The 20165-nt window shown below is 41.8% G+C and overlaps 1 protein-coding gene across 6 annotated transcripts in view; it reads right to left on the bottom strand.

The window, feature by feature from the left end:
• The window catches only part of LOC121616998 (RNA-binding protein Musashi homolog 2), a 238794-nt gene that overhangs the window by 42736 nt on the left and 175893 nt on the right, over nt 1-20165 (bottom strand). For all 6 annotated transcript variants that reach the window (XM_041951942.1, XM_041951943.1, XM_041951946.1 and 3 more), the window contains exons 9-10: nt 12047-12161; nt 6314-6388 (exon numbers count right to left, since the gene is read on the bottom strand). In XM_041951942.1, the coding sequence (XP_041807876.1) occupies nt 6314-6388; nt 12047-12161 (190 nt within the window). The remainder of the gene's footprint in view (nt 1-6313; nt 6389-12046; nt 12162-20165) is intronic.

The following is a 20165-nucleotide window of genomic DNA, read 5'->3' as shown; positions in this document are numbered from 1 at the left end:
TAGCAGCCCTAATGGAGCCATAATGGTCATTTATGCCAGGGGAGGCTCTAAGGGCACGGCTGTGGAGGCAGCGAGTCGCACAGGAAGACGGGAGAACGCAGAGAAGCTCCTGGTTAAGTCCCTCCACCTTCCCTTCATATGCCGCTCCTGAATCTCAGTCTTTGTATGAATACAGCTCGTCTGCTTGTGTGTGTGTGTGTGTGTGTGTGTGTGTGCGCACGCATTAATGTGCGGTTAATGAAAGGAACGGATACAAGACTGGTTAACAATAGAAAGTACAATATGAGCCTACGATGTGTGTACCCCTGCTTTTCATGTTCACTTATACAGCCTTTCACATGCATAATGCACATATGCACACCACATTTTCTTCTTTTAATTACATTTTTCTATATTCATGCATACATCATACACACAATAGAGTATACTACCATTCTTAAACCTCTTCATGTTTGCTGCTACCACTGGCAGAAACCTCACTGTACATAAACTACAGTGCATAAGATTAACCTGCACTTATTGCTAAAAACCAGTTTCTTTGCAGCCATTTGCATTTTAATATGCACCTCAAACACAAGGACCTGTCGTTGTATACAGTCTTAGCCTAGGGTAATCTTAAAAATGACACCAGTCTGATCTGGAAAGCTGTGATCAAACGCGATACTTCTTTGAATGTGGCTTTCGACGCCTTAATCATAAGGTCCTCCAAACTAGACACCTCACGCTTTAAATGCAGCCCATCCCGGGATGTTCCCCTGGGCGCTGCAAGTTGAATAATACAACAGCACATTTATCAGCTAGCTAATGCTAATTAGACTGTTGCATAGAAACGAGAATAATGTACAGTAATGTTCCTTATGCCTTGTCAGCTCCTGCTTTCTCTGTTTCTAGAAGACCCACAGCTGTTTTTTTGGGTTTAAGGTGGGAAAAAATAGCATCCTATCTAGTCCATTAGGTATATATGGATAAAAACACAAAGAAAATATCTGATTATTCTACTCTGGGTTTCATATTCTCAGGTAATCACAATGTGTTTTAAACTCTACTCAGACAGAATGAAGAAAAAACCGACATGAATTCATGGAGAGTATGAAATGAATGCAGCTTCTCTCCAGGTGGTGCTGTGGCTAAGCACTGCTCCCTCCACTTGAAATTTAGCAGATACAGTAAAAGCAAATGTCAGTCAGCTCAAAAAGGGACAGACACATTTCCTACTTCTACTACCGCAGCATGAGGCGAGGATCCTAATTTCAACAAAACTTTTCCCTCTTCTCCTCTTTTGAAGCAATCTGAAAATCAGCACTATCCAGCCGCTTTTAACTGCAGTATCTAGGGAATTGTGCGCTCTTTAATGTCTGACAGACTCAAAGTGAGGTCCTTTCCTTCCTCATTTTAATTCAAAGATACTTTCAATTTTCGTTTGCTCTTTGTAGCCTGATAAATGTTAGCTCTGAAGTCTGATAATTTAAGTCAAGTTCTGTAACGCTGATGTGTGCTGTATTTTCAGACTTTGATTCTCGCCCCAGCTGCCACGCGGGATGAGCAGGGCAGCGCACAACATCGTTTATCGTAAACGTTACTCTCAAGGTTTCTTTGGGCTAATGCAGACATCTCTCAAAAGCAGCTGCAATTCTGAACAACTCACTGACAGTGTGCATGTTGTTTTCTACCTTTCCGAAATGAATTATTCACTATTTCATGTACGGTTAGGGGGAGTGTGGGGGAGGGGGGTGTATATATGTTTGATTGAAGAAAGCAACTGTCAGTTTGAATTGGTTAAGCGCCATGTTAACAACAAGCCTTCGCTGAGATGCACACTGATCCTGATGCTGTATGTTCACAGGCAGGTCTGTGTGTGTTCAAAAGCTGACGATAAACTGAAGCTGCATGACTGACATGTCGACTACCACTAAGTGATACTGATACCTACATTCACAGATATGTACCACCCCGACGTCGCTCTAAAGCCATCTGACAGCGTTATACAGGATACCTGCCAATTTTGTCGGCTCACTGAAACGGCATATTTATTCCTGCATCCAGTTGATGATAGCAACAGCGCAGCATCTGTTAAAGAGCTCGTTCACCCAAAATGTAAACAAAGACGTTGCCTCACTTAACTCTAGAGGTATATTATCTCTAGCCCAGCACAGTGGAGAGAGTTTCTGGGAGCTTTTCTTTTTAACTTTGACTAATCGTTGATTTTATTACTAAATCTAATATTGCTTGGCTGTTACAGAACGCTAACAGAATGTAGAATCCATCTCATCTTAATAGAATGACTCTGAAATTGCAGAATTGCTTCCTTTTAACGAATTTCGTTTACGCAGTGAAGAATTGACACATATCACTTCCATGAGGCTGCTCTCGGCAGACGGATCACAGGCGATGAACTCGGCGTTTCATATTCCTCACAGCTATAGCAGAGTTCCAGCTGCATGCAAAGTTCACATTATGTTTATTCTAGTACCTTGCCACAAATAATAAACTAAAGCAGTCATGTTGGGATCCTGGGATAGCGTGCTTCTGTTTCCAGGAAGCAAAATGTCTCAAATTTGGGAAAAATCTGAATCCTTGATTGGGATGGCAGCGCCGAACTCAGATACTTCAAAAGCTTGGCAAATCAAACCCAAATGATGTGCAGGAAGTGAGAAAATTTGCTATTTAGTATAAAATGTGTTTTGGTTGTTATTTGGGTGAATCCACCTTTTAGGTAGCCTGCTAGTGCAGAATGGGTTTGGCATGTTGTTCCCTTTTTTCAGCAAGTTAACCTCAATTATGCAAATGATGTCAATCAGATTGATTAACACCGCTCTCAGAAACAGGGGTTATCAGAGTCCCAAACATTGTATCTTTTCTTTTTTTTTGAGCATTTTTCGGGTGTGTGGAAAGGATTTTTGGCAAAAGCAGAGATGATGCTCAGTTCAAAGTGAGGCCACTTCAGGGACGGGAAATGAATATGGAGATTTAGCTCCAGCTCATTATTTTATCACATGATGACAGCAGTGCGGTGACATGAGTCTGAGGGACGGCTGCGATTTGAAGGGAAAGACAGCAACAGCCTGAACAAAACCTGGACTTTAAGATGAAGTTAAACAGAGGGGATGTTTACATCCGCGCAGAAAGCGACGACATGTCACATTTGCCTGCATGCATTACAGTCCCCTCTGCTTTCATTTGACACTGACAATACCACGGCTCGCCATCAAAGTCCTGTACGTGCAAGAGCGCAATCAGAGAAAATGTTCAGACAATTTTTGTCACAACAGGATCAGACAGAGTCACTGTGTTACCGTCTCTCGACAGAGACTGACCCGACTAACAAACAAATACAGCTTTAAAGCTGAGGAAAACTTTGCTACTTTAACACAGTGAACAATCAAGTAATTGCATCCACTATTAGTAAGAAAAGATTTGTTGTTCTGGGGATGTTGCTAATCATTTGTAACACCTCCTTACCATTTGTAATTCTGAGGTAATGGCAAACACTGCTGTCTTCTTGATTGTCACTACACATGCGGCATGCAGCATCGTCTTTGAAATTCAATTCCAACTTCTATGCTTTCAAGCATAATGCTGAAACGATGGTGCCTGGAGGTAAACAGTGTGTGATTACAGCAGTGCATATGAAATACAGCTCGGGATTTTTAAACTGAGAAAAAATCAGAGAAGGTGTCTTTATCAAACACTTCAGTCCTCTTTCTGTTGTCACTATGAAAGCATTCTGTAAAAGCTCAACAAGGGACAAACATATGCTCAAAATATGTGCGCATAGTAGCTCTGCCCACTTGTGAAAAACTCTGTGCGAGAGAAAATTTGTAGGTGATTTCATTTTTCAGAAGGAACATAAATGAATCTTTAAGGGCCTTGTGATATTGAACTTGCAGCAAATTGTTCCAATCCTCAAATTTTGCACGAAACGCTGTTTACAACACAACGCTGCTCTGCAATTCTAGGTACCCAGAGGCTTTTTCTTCATCAATTTTCTGTTTCTTATCAAGCTGAACTGTGTGCAGGCTAATAGCATTTTCTACCTTTTTGCATTTTTTGACGTTGCAAAGTCTGCATTACTATCAGTAGTCTCCTTTTCTTGTTTTCTTATACCAGCGCGGTAAGCTAGCTTTGTCAGGCTAGCACGTTAATGCTCACTGTTCTCCTCCCGGCCAAAAATCATTTTAGTCTAAACACAAATAGACACCACTGTCTGAGTTTGCCGCTTGGGGAGATGCTCTGATATCTGATCGCTTGCATGGATAAGTGTTTGACCGATAGAGGATATAAGAGTAATATGTGCAGATCTCCAAGTGCATCAAATAGTAATGATGTCTGCGCCGTGATGGAATAATTTTGCGAGCAAGCCACAGCATACAAATGCAGACACGTATAAGCATACCGTATGTGATCAATATCAAACGCACTTTGTGATCAATGTTGGAATTAACTGGGAGCGTCACAAGGGCCAGACCGCTAAGATGTCAGATGCTGTTAAAAAGCCGCTGAGCTGGTGACTGACAGTCCGGCTGGCTGCGCCGCACACCGTCTGCTCTGAGCGCAGGTTGTGTATGTATCACTTCTCTTTTAGCTTGTGTTTTCTACGCTTGAACTCTGCTTTCGGCTGCAGGGATGTCAGCCCTGGTTTCTCTTTTTCTGTGTATGTCTTATTGAGTTTTCTTACTTAATTCAGTGTTTCATCACTGATCAATGTTTTATCACTGTTTTATCTTGACAATTGGACAATTGCCTAACCACTTTTTTCCTGTTAACAGTGGACCCCTGAGGTTTACTGGGTGTAAAAAAGCCTTGAAATGCTGCCCACAATTTACGCCTCTTGGATACAGCCTGCCTGGCCCCAGCTCCATTTATTTATAGGAGTGTTCCAGCGAGGTTGTGTACAGTGGGAACAAGCTTTTGATCTTAAATTGAGGATGCTTTCCACATCTTAGTACGGAAGGACACTAGTCAATATTTGGCCCGAGGTTATTTAATTTGGACAAGGAGTTTGATTCATACATTAAAAATTCCAATTACTCTGTCAAGAGTTGAGCGAGCCCAGAGGAGGCTGTTTTAATCATACAGCTTTATCAAACTCTTTAAATTGAGTTTAACATGGACAGGATCATACATTCTGCCTCAGGGAAGGTGATATCCCTTAATTTGTCCTAAACAGTAAACATTTTAAAAATCCATGTTTAACTAGAATTACTTACACAGAATAAATGCTGGCTGCTTCGGCCCTTTCACTCTCTTCTCTCTCGTTTTGTTGTATCCAGGTTCAGAAACTTTTTAGGATGCTTTCACAAAATATGACGGATGGATAAATACTAATTTTGTCCAGTTCAAAATGTCATCTTGGATATGTCCTGTGCACAAAAACAATGATGTGCATCGCTGCTCTTCCGAGTCACATTCATATCAATCAGCTATCGACAGAAAGAGGCATTAGACTAAATTATGTCTTTTATAAAAAATAGCTTATTACCCACATTTGTATGCTGCTCGTGCTAGCCCACATTGATGAGTAGATGCTATTCCTTTTCTTCTGTCAAATAACGTTGTGGTCAAGTATAAATCTAGCATATGTCTGATCTGCAGGTGGTCACAGCTGGACCTCCTGTCTTACCACTCCCGAATCCATTTTACAAAGATATTACAGAGATCTGAGCTGCTGTCAGATATTTCCCATTCCGTCTTATCAGTGGAAGGAATAATGTCTGGCACGGCAAACAAAGTATGTGTAAAGTCCCTAAATAAAGCATGAAATTGACGGGATGCCTGTCTAAGTGAGGCGCCACAGAGCCACAGGCTCTCTTGCAGCAGACAGGTACAGCTGCTCACCTCCAGACTGCACGCCTCCCATTTGGACTCCCATTAAAGTGCCCGGCGCTCTGAGTCAACACTTTTAATGCAGAAAATGACTTCATTCATTTTCCATTATAAGAACCACGTTTTAAAATCTGCCTACACAAAGCGCCGCTTATTTTTCTGCTTCTCACCAGAGGAATTTGCATACATTGGGCCCACGGAAGACGAAGAACTTCTCCCATTTTAGACATTTGGTCATGGTAGTGTTCAAGTATGGGATAAAAAGTAGTAAGCAATTTACTTCACTATACATCAGCTTTCAAATGCTGCTTCAGAAATCCAGACACGTAAGAGACTTATAACCCTGCAGATTATTTGGTGACTGACTTGTGTATTGATGAGCCATTGTGTATGTGCAGGCAAGTGTGTGTGTGTGTGCATGTCTGAATGTGCTGGAGACTGCATGACAGAAATCAGCTGCACTGATATTTGAACAAAGCCTTTAACTCACCAGGGAACTGGTAGCTGTAGCTGGGTGCGAATCCAGTGTATCCGCGGCCATATGTTGCCACAATATTAGGGTAACCTAGGAAAGAGATTAAAAGGAGATGAGATGAACACACACACACACACAAACACTGGGATATGGCTACTTATATATCCACTTTGAGAGGGAAACAAATCTTGAAAGGCTGGCTTTAAAACTCCCGGGGACCCAAGTGTTCTCATTTCGTCGAGCATATTCTAAAGTTACTAAACACCCTGAAAAATAAAACTACAATAATCCACATTAAATATGAGCCTGAAATAGTTAGGATTAAGTATTACATTTCGGAACAATACTTTTCAAATACAAAGTCTTGCGGGTCTTGTATTATGTGGAACCCTGGCTTGAAAGAACCTGCAGTAAACAAGAAGTGATTCATCTTCCTGCTTCAAGCCTAATACAGAGGTGACATGTACTTAATGCTCATGACGCTGATGGGAGATCACTGTGTGTGCGGTGTGACAACAAGCACCACCCTCAATCAATGCTCAACTGTCACAATTACATTAACCTCTAATCTTGATGGCGCTGCTCCTGTTGCCTGAAATGTTTTTATAACCTACAGGAATAATGGCCAATAGATTGTAAAAGAGCCGGCTGATTTAAAATGTGAGTGTCTCATAGCTGCTAATATTTTACACAATGTCTCTTTAAACTAAGCGAGTTAGCCTGCGTGGATCGATAAAATGCTTCATTATTTTTAACTCATTTAAGGTACGTCAACAGGAGCCTCAGAGCAGTTTTTTTTTTCTTATTTCTCCTTCATTCATTGGGGTTTGATCTTCATTAGGGTTGGGTATCAACAACTGGTAACATTTGGTGCTTAAACTGTTTGAACCCAAAGCAACGATAAGCTCCTGAACGAATAGCACTTTTTATTCAACCTTAAGTTCTCTGGCATTTTTACAGCTCAGCCTAATGGCACTGGCGGGCGCCTTAAAATGATGCTGGCATCTGTTTATGTTCCGCACATCTTCGGCATAGCAGAGCGGTTCATGTGTTAATGTGGCTGCATGCAGTTTTTTTAAAAAGATGCTGTGGGCAAGGAAGTGATGACAGCTCCTCATCTGCACCTCCAGCATGGCATTCATTTGCGTGTGGCTGTGTTATTATATAGGTTGAATCAAGGTTTAACCAGTAATTAAAACTAAATTTGAAACTAACTTTTTATCTATGGTTGTTATCCCGAGAGGGCAGGGCAACCAGCGGTGGGAATCATACATTCAGATTCAGAAAAACTTTGCAGATCCCTGCAGGGAAATTGCTTTGTTGCTCAACACACAGTTCACCAGGCATTTTATCCCTCACAGAAAGAGGAATGAAATACTTACAAAGGTTACAAAAGATAATATAATATAGCCATAATAATAATAATTATAGTAAAATACGCACGCATATGTAAATGTTAATGTAGCAAAGGTAATGCAATGGTAAATGCAATAATAATACATTTTAAGAGTAATGATAAAAAATGCAGAATAAAGCAAAAATAATGTTAATAATAGTAATAATAATGCTGATACTAGCAATAAACATGTATATGTAAAGTCATGCATAATTTCTATGTAAGAATCATAAACATGTGCTGAGCGCCTTTAACCCATCAGGCTGTTTAAATAGAAAGAGGTCTGCCTGAGGCCAGCAACATGAATTCTGAGTTTTGAGCCCCTTGCTCTAACCCCACAGAAAACAAATTATGATGTAAGAAATGTACAAAATCTAACTCAAATCTAATTTCCTGTCATCTGTATTTTTAAACAAATGTGTGCAGCTCTGTCCTGGTCAGAGCTGCTGACTGTATCTCCTGTCAGTGTGCGTTACATGATTGATCTGGACATGTGCAGAGTGTTTCTTATGTGTAATGGCTCAGGGGCTGCTATAAAGTGTTTCGTCTCAGTGTGCGTAGTTATGAATCAGTCTGGGAAGTTAAAGGTTTGGTGGTGGTATGACCTTTTCTGTATATTTCCATAGATTGGGCCTTTCGTGTGGTTTATTTTTTGTCTGACATTTGTGACCACTTATATCAACATTTTAATGGGAGATCCTACACACAGCACATGCATCTGTGATAGGCCATTACCAGAAACCAAGGCTCGGTTAGTCATTGCTGCTTTTTATACAATTAGGAGAACATTATAAAGCTTGCTGAAGATGGCAAATGTCATCCAAACTGTCGTCTGTAAACCAAAGTCAAAGTCTGTGCGAGGGTGCAGGCTGCTTCAGAAGTTGTACGATCCCTGAAAGGATGAAGAGGCCCAAAGAGGACCCAGTGTCATTAGAAAAATTTAAGAGCAGCAGATGTATTGTTCATCTGCTGTCATGATTCTTATTACAACCACAGACCCACCAGTTAATTAGCAGGACAGTTTTTAGACAGAAGCAGCTGTGGGCAACATATTGAGGAACGGGGTGTGAGGGAGCAGGCAGCGAGGAAGTAGGATACAGACAAAACAAGAAAATCAGAGAGGAGTGGGTGGGTGGGTGGGTGGGTGGGTGAGCGAGAGAGCCTGTGTGTGAGTCGGGAGGAAATTTGAGCACCATCAAAGGTAATATAAACATAATTAACCCTCTAATTATGGTATATGTCTCAGTCTTTATCTGTTTTCCTCCAGCTATTATCACCTTCAACCATAAGTCTGGACTAAATTACCTAATAAGAGGAAGTCCTTTAGGCCAGAAATGAATCACTGGAGCTAACCTTGATAACTCACTTCACTGCGTGTAAGCTACACCTCGGAAACTGACCTCGGAAACCTCTTTCAGGCTTTTGTGTGCTCAGTTCTTGTTAGATATGTACTAGCCTGATAAATTGGCTGCAGTCACGTTAACATCTGAATGTCTAGATTGTAATTTCTGAGCTACAAATTCCTGCAGATGCTGTGGACTAATAGAGCTTACAGTAAATACTGGATGAGATATCTCTAAATACTACAAAATATTATCTAGACAAGAGAAAGGACAGAGCTACAAGCGTATACATTTTGTGCAGAGACGCGATGCACCTGCATGCGTCTACAGCTTGAAGGCGACATACTTTGCGTACATGCAGACTTGTGCGTGTGTGTGAGTATGCGTGTGAGGGTATGTAGGCTATGTGCGTGTGTGTGTGTGTGTGTGCGTGTAGGGTTGTGAGCGTGTGTGTGGATGCTCTGTTCTGTATGCCTCAGAGCCTGTGCCAGCTGGAATCAGAAAGGTTGACCTTGGTCATAAATATCTAATCAGTGTTTGCTGTCCATGAAAAAGTTCAATTTATTCCTGACCCAATGGGAAAATGCCTCTCCCAGACCCTTTCCCCTCACTCACAGACAAAAAGAAATGCAACTCAGAGAGGCGGTGAGGGGAACCATAACCTGGTGTGGATGAAGTAGGACGGAGGCTACGCCGGAGGGGAAAAAAAAAAAAACCCCTCATCAGCTGCTGATGAGAAGTCATCACCAGGAAGCTACAGATGGATAGCTTTCACAAATCCTCTCAGTGTTTGTTTGGTCTGAAAAGAACTGTGATATGATACAATGAAAAGCTATCATGGACCGCAAAATATTGGATATTATGTGTTTGATACTGTCTTACTGTCAAACAGAATAAATGCCAAACTGAAATTGCTGGCTTAGATACCGCAGCTCCTCATACTCCCTTATTTCAACATTTTCTGAAAATGGCAAAACCATTTTCCTAGCCTGATGTACTGCATGACAATGGGTTTCACATTACTAAATGAAGAATTTACCACCAGATGTGTGCACTGAGAGTCTAAGGAGAGAGCTATAGAGAGGCATACGAAGGTGCTGGGAAAGTGGATTAAGATACATGTTAAGCTCTATCATGAAATTCTTAGCATGTGCATATAAGAGAGTGGGAGGAAAGAAGAAAGAAGGAGAAAGAAAGAGAGAGCCGACTGTCTTTCCTACCATTTGACTAAATGAAGCCTGCCATTGTGTCTGGCCTGGTGGCAGCCTCTTAGTGCTCTTATTTGCCTTATTAATATGCATGCTAATGTACCTATTTTATGGCTCAACAGTTCTGATTCACTTTAAAATCAATTATCCATCTGGTACACCCATACCTCGCCCAGGCTCAAATGTGTATTAATTTCAGCAAACATACATCGGGCACAACACAATAAAGATAAATGCCTCGATTAGAGGCAGTAAACAAAGGAGCTAGGGATGGCTTTAATGAGATTTGGCACAAAAGGAGCTTACACTTTCTTAAATAATGAGCCTTGGGTCCCTTTTTCCAAATGCAAATTATATAAAGGAATGTTTCGCTGTCCTTGTTCCAATTTCATTTAGATAAGAATGTCTCCAAACAAGTTGGCTGTTAATATTCTCACATGAGCACATCACTGCCTTTCTGCCTGCCGCCTCCCAATGGAGGGCAAGAGTGCTGTCCTCTTGCAGACACATTAGGCTGTAATAAGTTCTGAAAAGTTCACTGTGCTTGTTAAATACTTCTAACAGATGAGATGCAACTGAGCGACATAGATAGAGGCGGCACAAGCACTTTGCCAGTCTTGTCAACATCACAAACAACTGTATAATCAGTCTTGTGGCGAGGTCAACCCTGGAATAACCCTGACACCTTATGCACCTGTGTGTAGATAGATGGACAGATAAATAGACTGACAGACTGTGTCGATAATTAGTTAACTGACCCTTAACGTTTATCAGCTCCGCAGCTCAATAAATGGTTAAATCCACTGGCTCCTGCCCATTTTTTAAAAGAAAACGCCAAACAAGCCACAGCTAAATCTGAGTTGCTATCAAAGCTGCTTTAAACATCATGTTACCTGGTGCAGATAAAAATGCATGACTGTGGCTCAGGCTGCACCTGCTACAACAGGGAGGGGGAGGGGCTACTTGCACGGCAAAACGAGTCTCTTACAATCAGCTGCGTGTCTCTTTTGCTTTTGAGGGCAAAAATAAATCTTTCATGTGAGGGCAAATCCATTTGGTTGGGTCGCACATACAAATGATATGCATAGGAAATGTGAACGACAGACAGACAGGGCGACAGACAGCCAGATAGATAGATAGAGAGGGAGAGAATGAGACAGTGGGCGGGTAGGGAGGCAGGGAGGGAGAGGGTGCAATAGTGTTAACTAAAAAGGGCCACAGGCATGGGCTGGATGGTAATGAAGAGGGGTGGGCCAGCAGCTGAGGTCCCTGTAGATGAGATCTCTCACTGACATGTGTGTCCCCTTCATTACCCATTAAGGGGGGCACAGTGATGAATCCTTAATATGACATTACACCAATTTTCCTCTTCATTTAGCCTGATAATGTGCTGGTCTGCTCCTATATGCCCAGGGGCTGCCTGTACCAGACTCGACCAGAAATAGACCACAGTGGCCACTGGTGGCACACCTTGAAGCAGCCTAATTAGGGGCAGCGCCCACCTAATGGGGCTATCTGGACGAGAGTTTGCATAAGTTGATTTTTTTTAGAAGGCAGGAATTGATGACTGAATGGCGTTCATATCTGGCTCTTCCTCTGTCCCCTCCCCCCAAAATACATGCATTATTATTTGCAAACCTGGTAAAACATTTGTGCCTCTTTAAAAATTAGGAATTTTATGCCTAAATTGTTGCTTGATGGGCCTTTTCAGCATGATTTTAAACAATATAAAGTGTGTATATAGAACACCTGTTTGGCAGATGTTGATGTGTTACTGTGTAAGGATGTGCGTGCGACTCACTCAGCATGCCCATCCCCAGCATGAAGGCATCCATGGTGTAGGGCAGACCCCTGGCTCGCCCTCGTGTACCTGGTGGGAACATCACCTCCTTGGGCTGGGCCTTCTTACATTCTACCTATGTAGACAGACAAACACACACATATGCACATGTGCACACAAACACACACACAGAGACAAACCATTAGACTGTGTAAGGTACACAACCAGACAGATCTGACAGGGCTGTCTCAGCTCTTTAAGGTGGTTTTCTATTTGACTTGCACAGCGCTAGATGTTTTCCATAGAGAAAAACAAGACTGAGTCAATCTGAGCACCTCACATTTTAGAGGAAAGTCTCTCAGGAAAACTTACAATCATGCTCCTCCTGCATTAAAGCAAAGGTTGTTGCTCCAGTGAGCATGTGCCCAATGCCTCAGGGAAATACAAGCTTAATTCTTTCCAAGAGTTTCTGAGACATCAAGGTAGGAGAGGCTCTGTTCTGCAATGCCATTACCACAGTCCTGCTGCGTGGCAGTATGTCCAGCTTCCTTGTGAAAGGCAGCCCTATGTTTAATCCAAACGGAATAATCTCAAAAGCAATAATCTCTCTTGACAAAATCTCTATTTGCTCGCTGTTTGTTTCATTTAATTTAAGTCTTGCCAGGGCGGCGTTCTTAAAATCTGAAGCTGGGCATAAAATAGGCGTTTTAAAACTGAATATGGTTATTTTATGTGTCTGCGGTTCTATTTGTGCATTGGGTGTTTGTGTATGTCTGCTGGGCTGAAGTCCCCGGTGCCTCACAGTCCAATTCCACCTGCAGCACTCATCTCTCTCCTGCATTTCTTTCTCTCACTCCACCTCTCACACATACAGGTTTGTTCATTTCCCATCTTGCAAGACTGACATCTCCTCCCCCTACATAACACATATCAAATGAGGGATGTGACAGGGGCAGATGAGGAGAAGGAGGAAGATGAGAGCCCTATTTACCACATATCTATCCTATCTCGATGAATTATAGAGAAGCGCGATCGGCTGACAAGGGTGGCATGGTCTTGTGTCTGTTGGTTGTTCTTTGGTAGGCCGAGTCTGTTCACCATGCTGCACAATCTATTTGCTCCACTGCCTGCTTGGCATCAGCCTGTCCATCTGTTTGTCTGTTTGCCTCCTGGCTCTCGCCTGCGTCTCCCTACTGCCTCCACTTAAGCAGGGCTTCCTCGGCTGCTGCGATTCACATGTCATCCTGGCCTGCTGCACAAGACAGGCTACCGCGCCAGTGCTGTGTACACCTCAACCAAGGTACAGCCCGGCATCCATACAAATAGGCTTGCAACTCTGACAGGCCAGCGGTGCACATTACTATTCACACACAAACTCATACACAGGTTCACACATGCAAGTTGCCAAACTGAAATAAAACTTCACATCCATATGAAGGTGTTAAATGAACGGTATAACAAGCTGTATATATCCAGCAGAGAGCTAGAAATGTAAAGAGGGGACACTAATGAAAAAGGTTTCTATCATAGAGGGAAAGTTGCTGCGTTGCAGAGCTGTGATTTGTTGCTGTTAGCAGCCCTTTCATTTGAAGCAGACCAACTAAAGTACACAGTTCCCTCAGCCACTTTGTAGCTGTCACAGCTACTCTGCCATCCTCGCTCGCCTGCAATGCTTTGACATTGTGCTGAAGAGAGCACAGGCGCTCTTATCATCAGGGAATGACCCCCAGCGTGGAAGCAGCAACTTGGGTGGGACAAATGGGTCTGCAAGAAATCTCAGTACACTGCTGGGATTTTCACATGTTCCCGTAGCTGGGTGGCAAACACAGCCGAGTTCCGCCCGCACCGGAGACGTGACGGTGTCTGATCAGCGTCCTCCGGTAGCCCCTGCCACATCCAGCGAGTTGGCCGCTCAGTTTCCTGCTGGGAGTAAGACAGACCCAGGTGTGAGTCATGCCTACATGCTCTCTCAGATGCGGGTCTTTGATATTCAGAGAGAGGGCTCCTTGTCATGGATTTAAAACCAGCCAGGAGCCAGGATCTGTGGTGGTGTGAGCGCGTGGGTGTTCACCTGCTTCAAACGCACAGGAGAGCGTGAGGGTGGGAGGCGGGAGATCGCAAGAGCGAACTAAGTCAAAGAGAGGAGAACAGAGAGGACGGCAAGACAATTCAGAGCCTGACAATGAAGAGCTGCAGAGGTTAAGCAGTCATGAATTCAGAGATTCAAATTTTGCAATGTGGAGAATATCAGTGAGCCTTTCTGCCACATGAACTGGGAGAAAAAGGCACAAAGTTTACAAGCTTTCTTCTTAACTCTAAGCACTGTCCTGCACTATGACTGATGTAACGTGTCCACGACTCCACAACAAGTGTATCACCATCCTCCACTTAGACGTGTGGCTGGGAAAAAGGACTCCCCCTTTAACCTGCCTTGCCTTTACTGCCAGGGTGGATGCATCGTTTTGTGTGGAAACAGCACCCTAAGATCTGAGAGCTTCAAACACACTCACACTCACTCACACACACACACACACACACTCACACACACACACACACACAAAGACATCCAGTTTGCAAGACAGCTGACTGTTGAAGTGAATTCCTGCCACACAGTGCTGACAAGGTGCGGTTACCTCAGCCTGCATGCTTTCAACATACATCGAGATGTTTCCTCCTACTCTGCTGAAATACTGATATCCTGCAGCTGACAGCTTATCTTTGAGATCTGTGTCACTCTGCAGTTTGAGATAAGGTAAGGGAAGGGAGGAAATCAGAAAGCCTTATACACTCTTTAAAAAGTTTCAATTGTTTTATTTAAAACTTGAGGAGTTTACACTGAGTGAACGTGGATGCATGTTCTTATATACTATGATAGCCTAACACAAATGAAGAGCCTGGTCTCAATCCCAGAGCGTCAAATATTGATGCTTTGTCACGTCCCTCTGCGTCTCATGCAGACACACAAGGTACCTTTGAGCTTCTGTATGAGACAGACCAGCTTTCAACTAACTCCACTGTAAACCCATCTGTGGCAACATCACATGCTCAGAGCAAGGTGACGTAGTATAAAGAGCAAAAAAGTCCACAAATGGATGAAGGCGGGCAGATGCGTAGGTCAAACAAACATGTAACTTTTCACCCAGGAGAGCAGGGTTTTCCTAAACGTAAGCAAGTAGATTGGATTCCTATACCTAACCAAACTGTGACTGTTTTACAGCATTAACCACATGTTAGAAAGGCTTCTTGGCAGGAAGGCTTTGTGCGTCACTGGGAATGAGAACGTGTTGGACGGCTGAAGCTTGCAACATATAATCAACAGATTGAAATAAAGTTGAAAATGACTCTTTATACTATGCTATTTGAAATACTGTTTGTGATTGCTGGCTGTCAAATTAGAACTGGAAGCTCTTCACAGTGTTAGTTCGAGCCATCGGAGCAATCGCTCAGACTCCAGCGAGCTGCATACCCCCGTTTAAAAAACTGGGCCTTGGATCTCGTCCAAGCAACCTGCAGCCCGGTTTGTCAGGAGTAAAAAGTAATCCAAAGCAACAGGAAATGACCCCAAAACGCTGTGTGCTATAAGGAGACAGATGTTGACATACAGTAGCCAGTGGTTACTCACGCCTGGATAAGCAGGCATGACAAAATAGAAAGGGGGTCTGAAGTAATTACTGTTGCTCATATTTACCACATAATATTTTTTGTTTAAGTCTTCTGCCTTATAAATTTATGGTTATACAACTAAATACATATAGTCATCACCATCATGATGCTGTTTTGTTCTGGTAACAAAATCAGGATTTGTGTCTTTTTTGAGGTGATTGTTCTTTCAGATATATCTCCATCTACCAATAACCAAGCTTGACATTGAATTTACGAGGTGCCCGTATGCACACAAACATCCGGCAGCATGCACTTGCAGGACCTCACAAGCACTACTTGATCAGTCTAGGAATACAGCCCACTGATGAAGAAAACAAACAACTGCCTTTGTTTCCCTGTATAAACCCTGTGATACGGAGCGGAGAAACGCTTCAGTTATGACCTTTTCAATTCATCTCCTATACATATTAACCTTGTAGGTATAACGGGAGGGTGTGGGTGGGATGGACTGGCAATGGCTGTCCTTCAGGGATGAGTGTTGTGGGTGTGGTGTGTGTGTGTGTGTGTGCGAAGAGGGGGAGGTGTGCGGCTACTATTAGCTTCACTAGTGAATGGATTCCATCAGTCGACTGGCAGACTGAATAAAGGAAACAGTGTGATTCATTTACTCCAGCTCCCACTCCCAGCTGAACAGTCAAAACACATAGACTGAATAGTTAGGAAATGTCACGGCTCTGAATGCACAATATCAGGCACGATGGTGCGGGGTTATTCACTTAAGGAAAAGGCTTCTCACAACCATTTTAACAAGTGGTCTATTTAACCAAGTTAAAACAGTTTTTAATAGATGTAGGTTAAATCCTTTAGCAGTGCTGTATATGAAAAAAGTCTAGGGTCATGTGTCAGGATTCATCTGCTGCACATTTAGCCGTTAATGAAAAAGTGTTTCGACTTCACTCAATCTAATGACGAACAAGAGAAAATGTCAGTTTTAGAAGTTTCTATCGTCTTACCTCGTTCAGCGATAGGTAGCGACTTAACATGCATTTATTTTAATGAAGATCTTGAACTCCTGCTGCTGTTTCATGGATGAACTTGCTATGTCTGCAGTGACTGGTTGGAAAAATGACTGGTCTGTGTCTAGTATTCATTATCACACAGGAGCAGAACAAACAAAGCGTCATTGAAAATATTTGAGATGTTTTCAAAAGTTTCATGCATGAAACAAGATAAAATATTCACCTGTTCAGGATTGTACCAAAATGGAATATTTTTTCAGTTTACCCAGCAGGGATTAACAGACTAGCTCTACATACAGCACCGATTCTACCTGAAAATGCAGCGATGCCAGGAAACTAGATTTACTTTTTGAAATCAAAAACATTTTTTGCTGTAGTCCACTTAACATACTGTCAAACTGTCATCAGGGTCTTAACAGTGCAATTTGGTTGGATTAGTAATTCTGGCCAACAGCTGAGATATTCTAAGTTCATCAGCAACGTAAACTGTTTTTTTTTTCCAGGGCCACAGTAGTGTAAAGTTGCGCTGACAATAATCTCCTGTGTTACTGGGTCATTTTGACTTACTGATGAGCCACTTTCATTAACTTGTCGTCTTCAAAATATGCTTTTAAAAGCTATTTAGTGTTGTATTATTCCAAAAGTTTGGCATGACAAGGCGCACCTCTTGCAGCAGTTTGGTTGTGCATAGGTCTTAGTCATTTAGTCACTGGACTTCCTCTAACTTATAATACAAGACTTAGGAACTACTTTTAAAATTAAAATGTTTTGTTTTTAGACCAAAAACTACGAGTCCTTAAGTTGGGACTGACAATCTCCTGTGATAGTTAAGAACAACTTTGAGGTACTTGTACTTTGAGTATTGAATATTTTTATGTAACTTTATACTTCTACTCCACTACATCTCAGAGGCAAATATTGTACTTTTTACTCCACCAGTCCAGTATTTGATACTCAAAAGACTGATTTAGGTTGGAGTGTCACTTTAAGATTAACGAACATTGTATGCCATATTTCTTGGAAAGACAGTATTTACAGCAGACCTTCAATTCTGAACCGCTTGTATGCACGGTCAATAAAAAAACAGGCAACTGAGCCATAGTAAGCATATCATAATGGAAAGAAGTTTTAGATAAAACAAAATGATGCCTTCAATGACCGGCAATCTCACAGGAGTCATTACGTCTGATGATATCTCTGCATGGTTATGTAAAAGCTAAGTAATATGAGGTCATTTTAGGGACCAGGTGCTTCCTGTGGTGCCAGAACTGTTCCCTCGACATGTTTGTATATTCCAGGATGATATTGTCCCTAGACACACCGAGAGACACATTCAAAAGTAATACCATGATCATCAGGTTGAAGTCAAATGGCTTCCATCACTTCCTCAATCAGCAGATCTAAACATCATCGAGCTTTTATGGAACGTCCTGGAGTGCAGAGTGCGAAGTGGATTTCTACCTCCTTCATCCCTCAAAGCTTTCCTCCTTCAATGAAGGGTAAACATCCAATTACTTACAGTCCAGAACTTGTAAGGCAGCACTCCATGAGGGACTGAAAGACCTCCGAAGGGTGGGCCGACTTCCTTATTAGTCACTTGATGTTCAAACACTGTTAAAAATTTCCACTCTTTAAAAAAATATTTTCAAAGACATTTTCAACAACCCAGAGACTTTCTCTCCTTAGAAATCTCCTTCAAAATAATGATAGCTACTACCAAGCCCGTCCAGGGGAGACTTATATAAGACCATGGCGAACGCCACACTCACACATTCACACATGCGTGCGCGTGCACACACACACACACACACACACACTTGACTTAATGGCCCCTGGTTTGAGGGCTGTAAATTTTAATGTTCATCGGCAGCGCAACTGATTGGTTTGCAGGTTTGACACACAACAGCAGAACTGGTACAGCTGGCACTCTCAAACTCAGAAGGTGGGTTTAATTAAAAGTAATTACATGTGGTTAGCTGATCACAGACAACCCACAGCTTATACATAGTTTACAGGCCAAAAGCTACAGACATCATGAACCTTTATCACAGCTAAATGTATATCGTCTGCAGAAAGATCAAATGATGCTAGAAAAGTGTACTGCTCCTGGAAAAAGTTTGTCTTATGAACTGTCCAGTATCGTCTCAACAACACAGCCAGTAAATGTGCTTGGTAAACATCAAACTGGCTCTTTTACAGCATTGCATTTGACCTATTGAAGGACTTCAATTTCCTTTGTTCATATGTTGACTTGTGAATGCTGCATACAGTCTTTGCCATGTGGGAGAAAACAAATAATCCCTGTTATAATATTATTGTATTTAAAAACAAGATTTTAATCATAGAATACAATATTCTGTAATTAAATATACAATATTCCTTTAATATTCCAATCGTTAAGTGTCTTGTATCACACTCTGACTTTAAAGTGCCTGACATATTTTAAATCATTTCATTCATATAAACTTTGCAATAACATTTTCAAATAATACTAAAGTATCTCATTGAGTTTCTCTATCAATGATATTGAACTGACTAGATTAAACTTTGTATTTCGATCACATTACCTTATTCCTACTGCACTTTTACTTAATTTCTGTGCTACTTTATGGTACTTTTCTCATAAGGTACCAGTATAACATAAGTTAGGCTATTATACAAGTGATATTCTATCTTTTAAGATTTGATTGCATTTTTTCAGCAACAGTATGAAAATATGGCACATGCACATGGTCATGTATTGCTGGTGGAAATTACATTAAACAGCAAAAGCAGGAGCTGAACACCATGTCCATCTAAAAGAGAGTTCCACACATGCAGACCTCCCCTACGAGAATGTCTCACTGAGATCATCTCTTTTCCTTTTCTCCACAGCTAATGCTAATTGAAACAATACATATACAACACACAGTACACTGCAACTGTTTTTTACCTGATTATACTACTTCCTGAAGCTTCATTATTTTTGGTATGTGTAGTACTTGAGAACATTTTACCACCCTCCAAGTAAATCTCTGAGCAGCTTACAATACAATAGTGCTCTGTGCTCTTTTTAAATCTATAAGTGACTCTATTCTGGAGTAAAATGAAGACAAATTTTTAGAAAAACAATGCTTTCATCCTTCTCCAATGTAAAAAAAGCACTATATGATGCTGTTATCTAGAAATATATATGGGTTACATGTTGCTATTTTTCTTTCTCAGGTCCGCTTGTATCAATAAATACCCTGTGCAGAGTACATCTGAATCTATATATTGAAGGCTGACGTATAAGTGCCTTCCTGCATTAGTCTTTTCCTCAGTGACTGGGAGAGTCAGAGCTTATTCTCCTCCTCAGCACAGTAATTGGCTGGTCATGTCAGGAAGACACGGTGAGAAATTGACGACTAACAGAAAATTCCTCCCTCCTGTTGTGATCATTCGCTACTGTTGAATATTAAAAATGACACATTAAAGAACATTACCTTGAAGCACTTGACTAAAACCAATGTGAGTCCATTTTAATGGCACACTGTTCG

Source organism: Chelmon rostratus, chromosome 14, assembly GCF_017976325.1.
Source record: "Chelmon rostratus isolate fCheRos1 chromosome 14, fCheRos1.pri, whole genome shotgun sequence".
NCBI lineage: Eukaryota > Metazoa > Chordata > Actinopteri > Chaetodontiformes > Chaetodontidae > Chelmon > Chelmon rostratus.
This window is presented reverse-complemented; position numbering and strand designations above follow the sequence as displayed.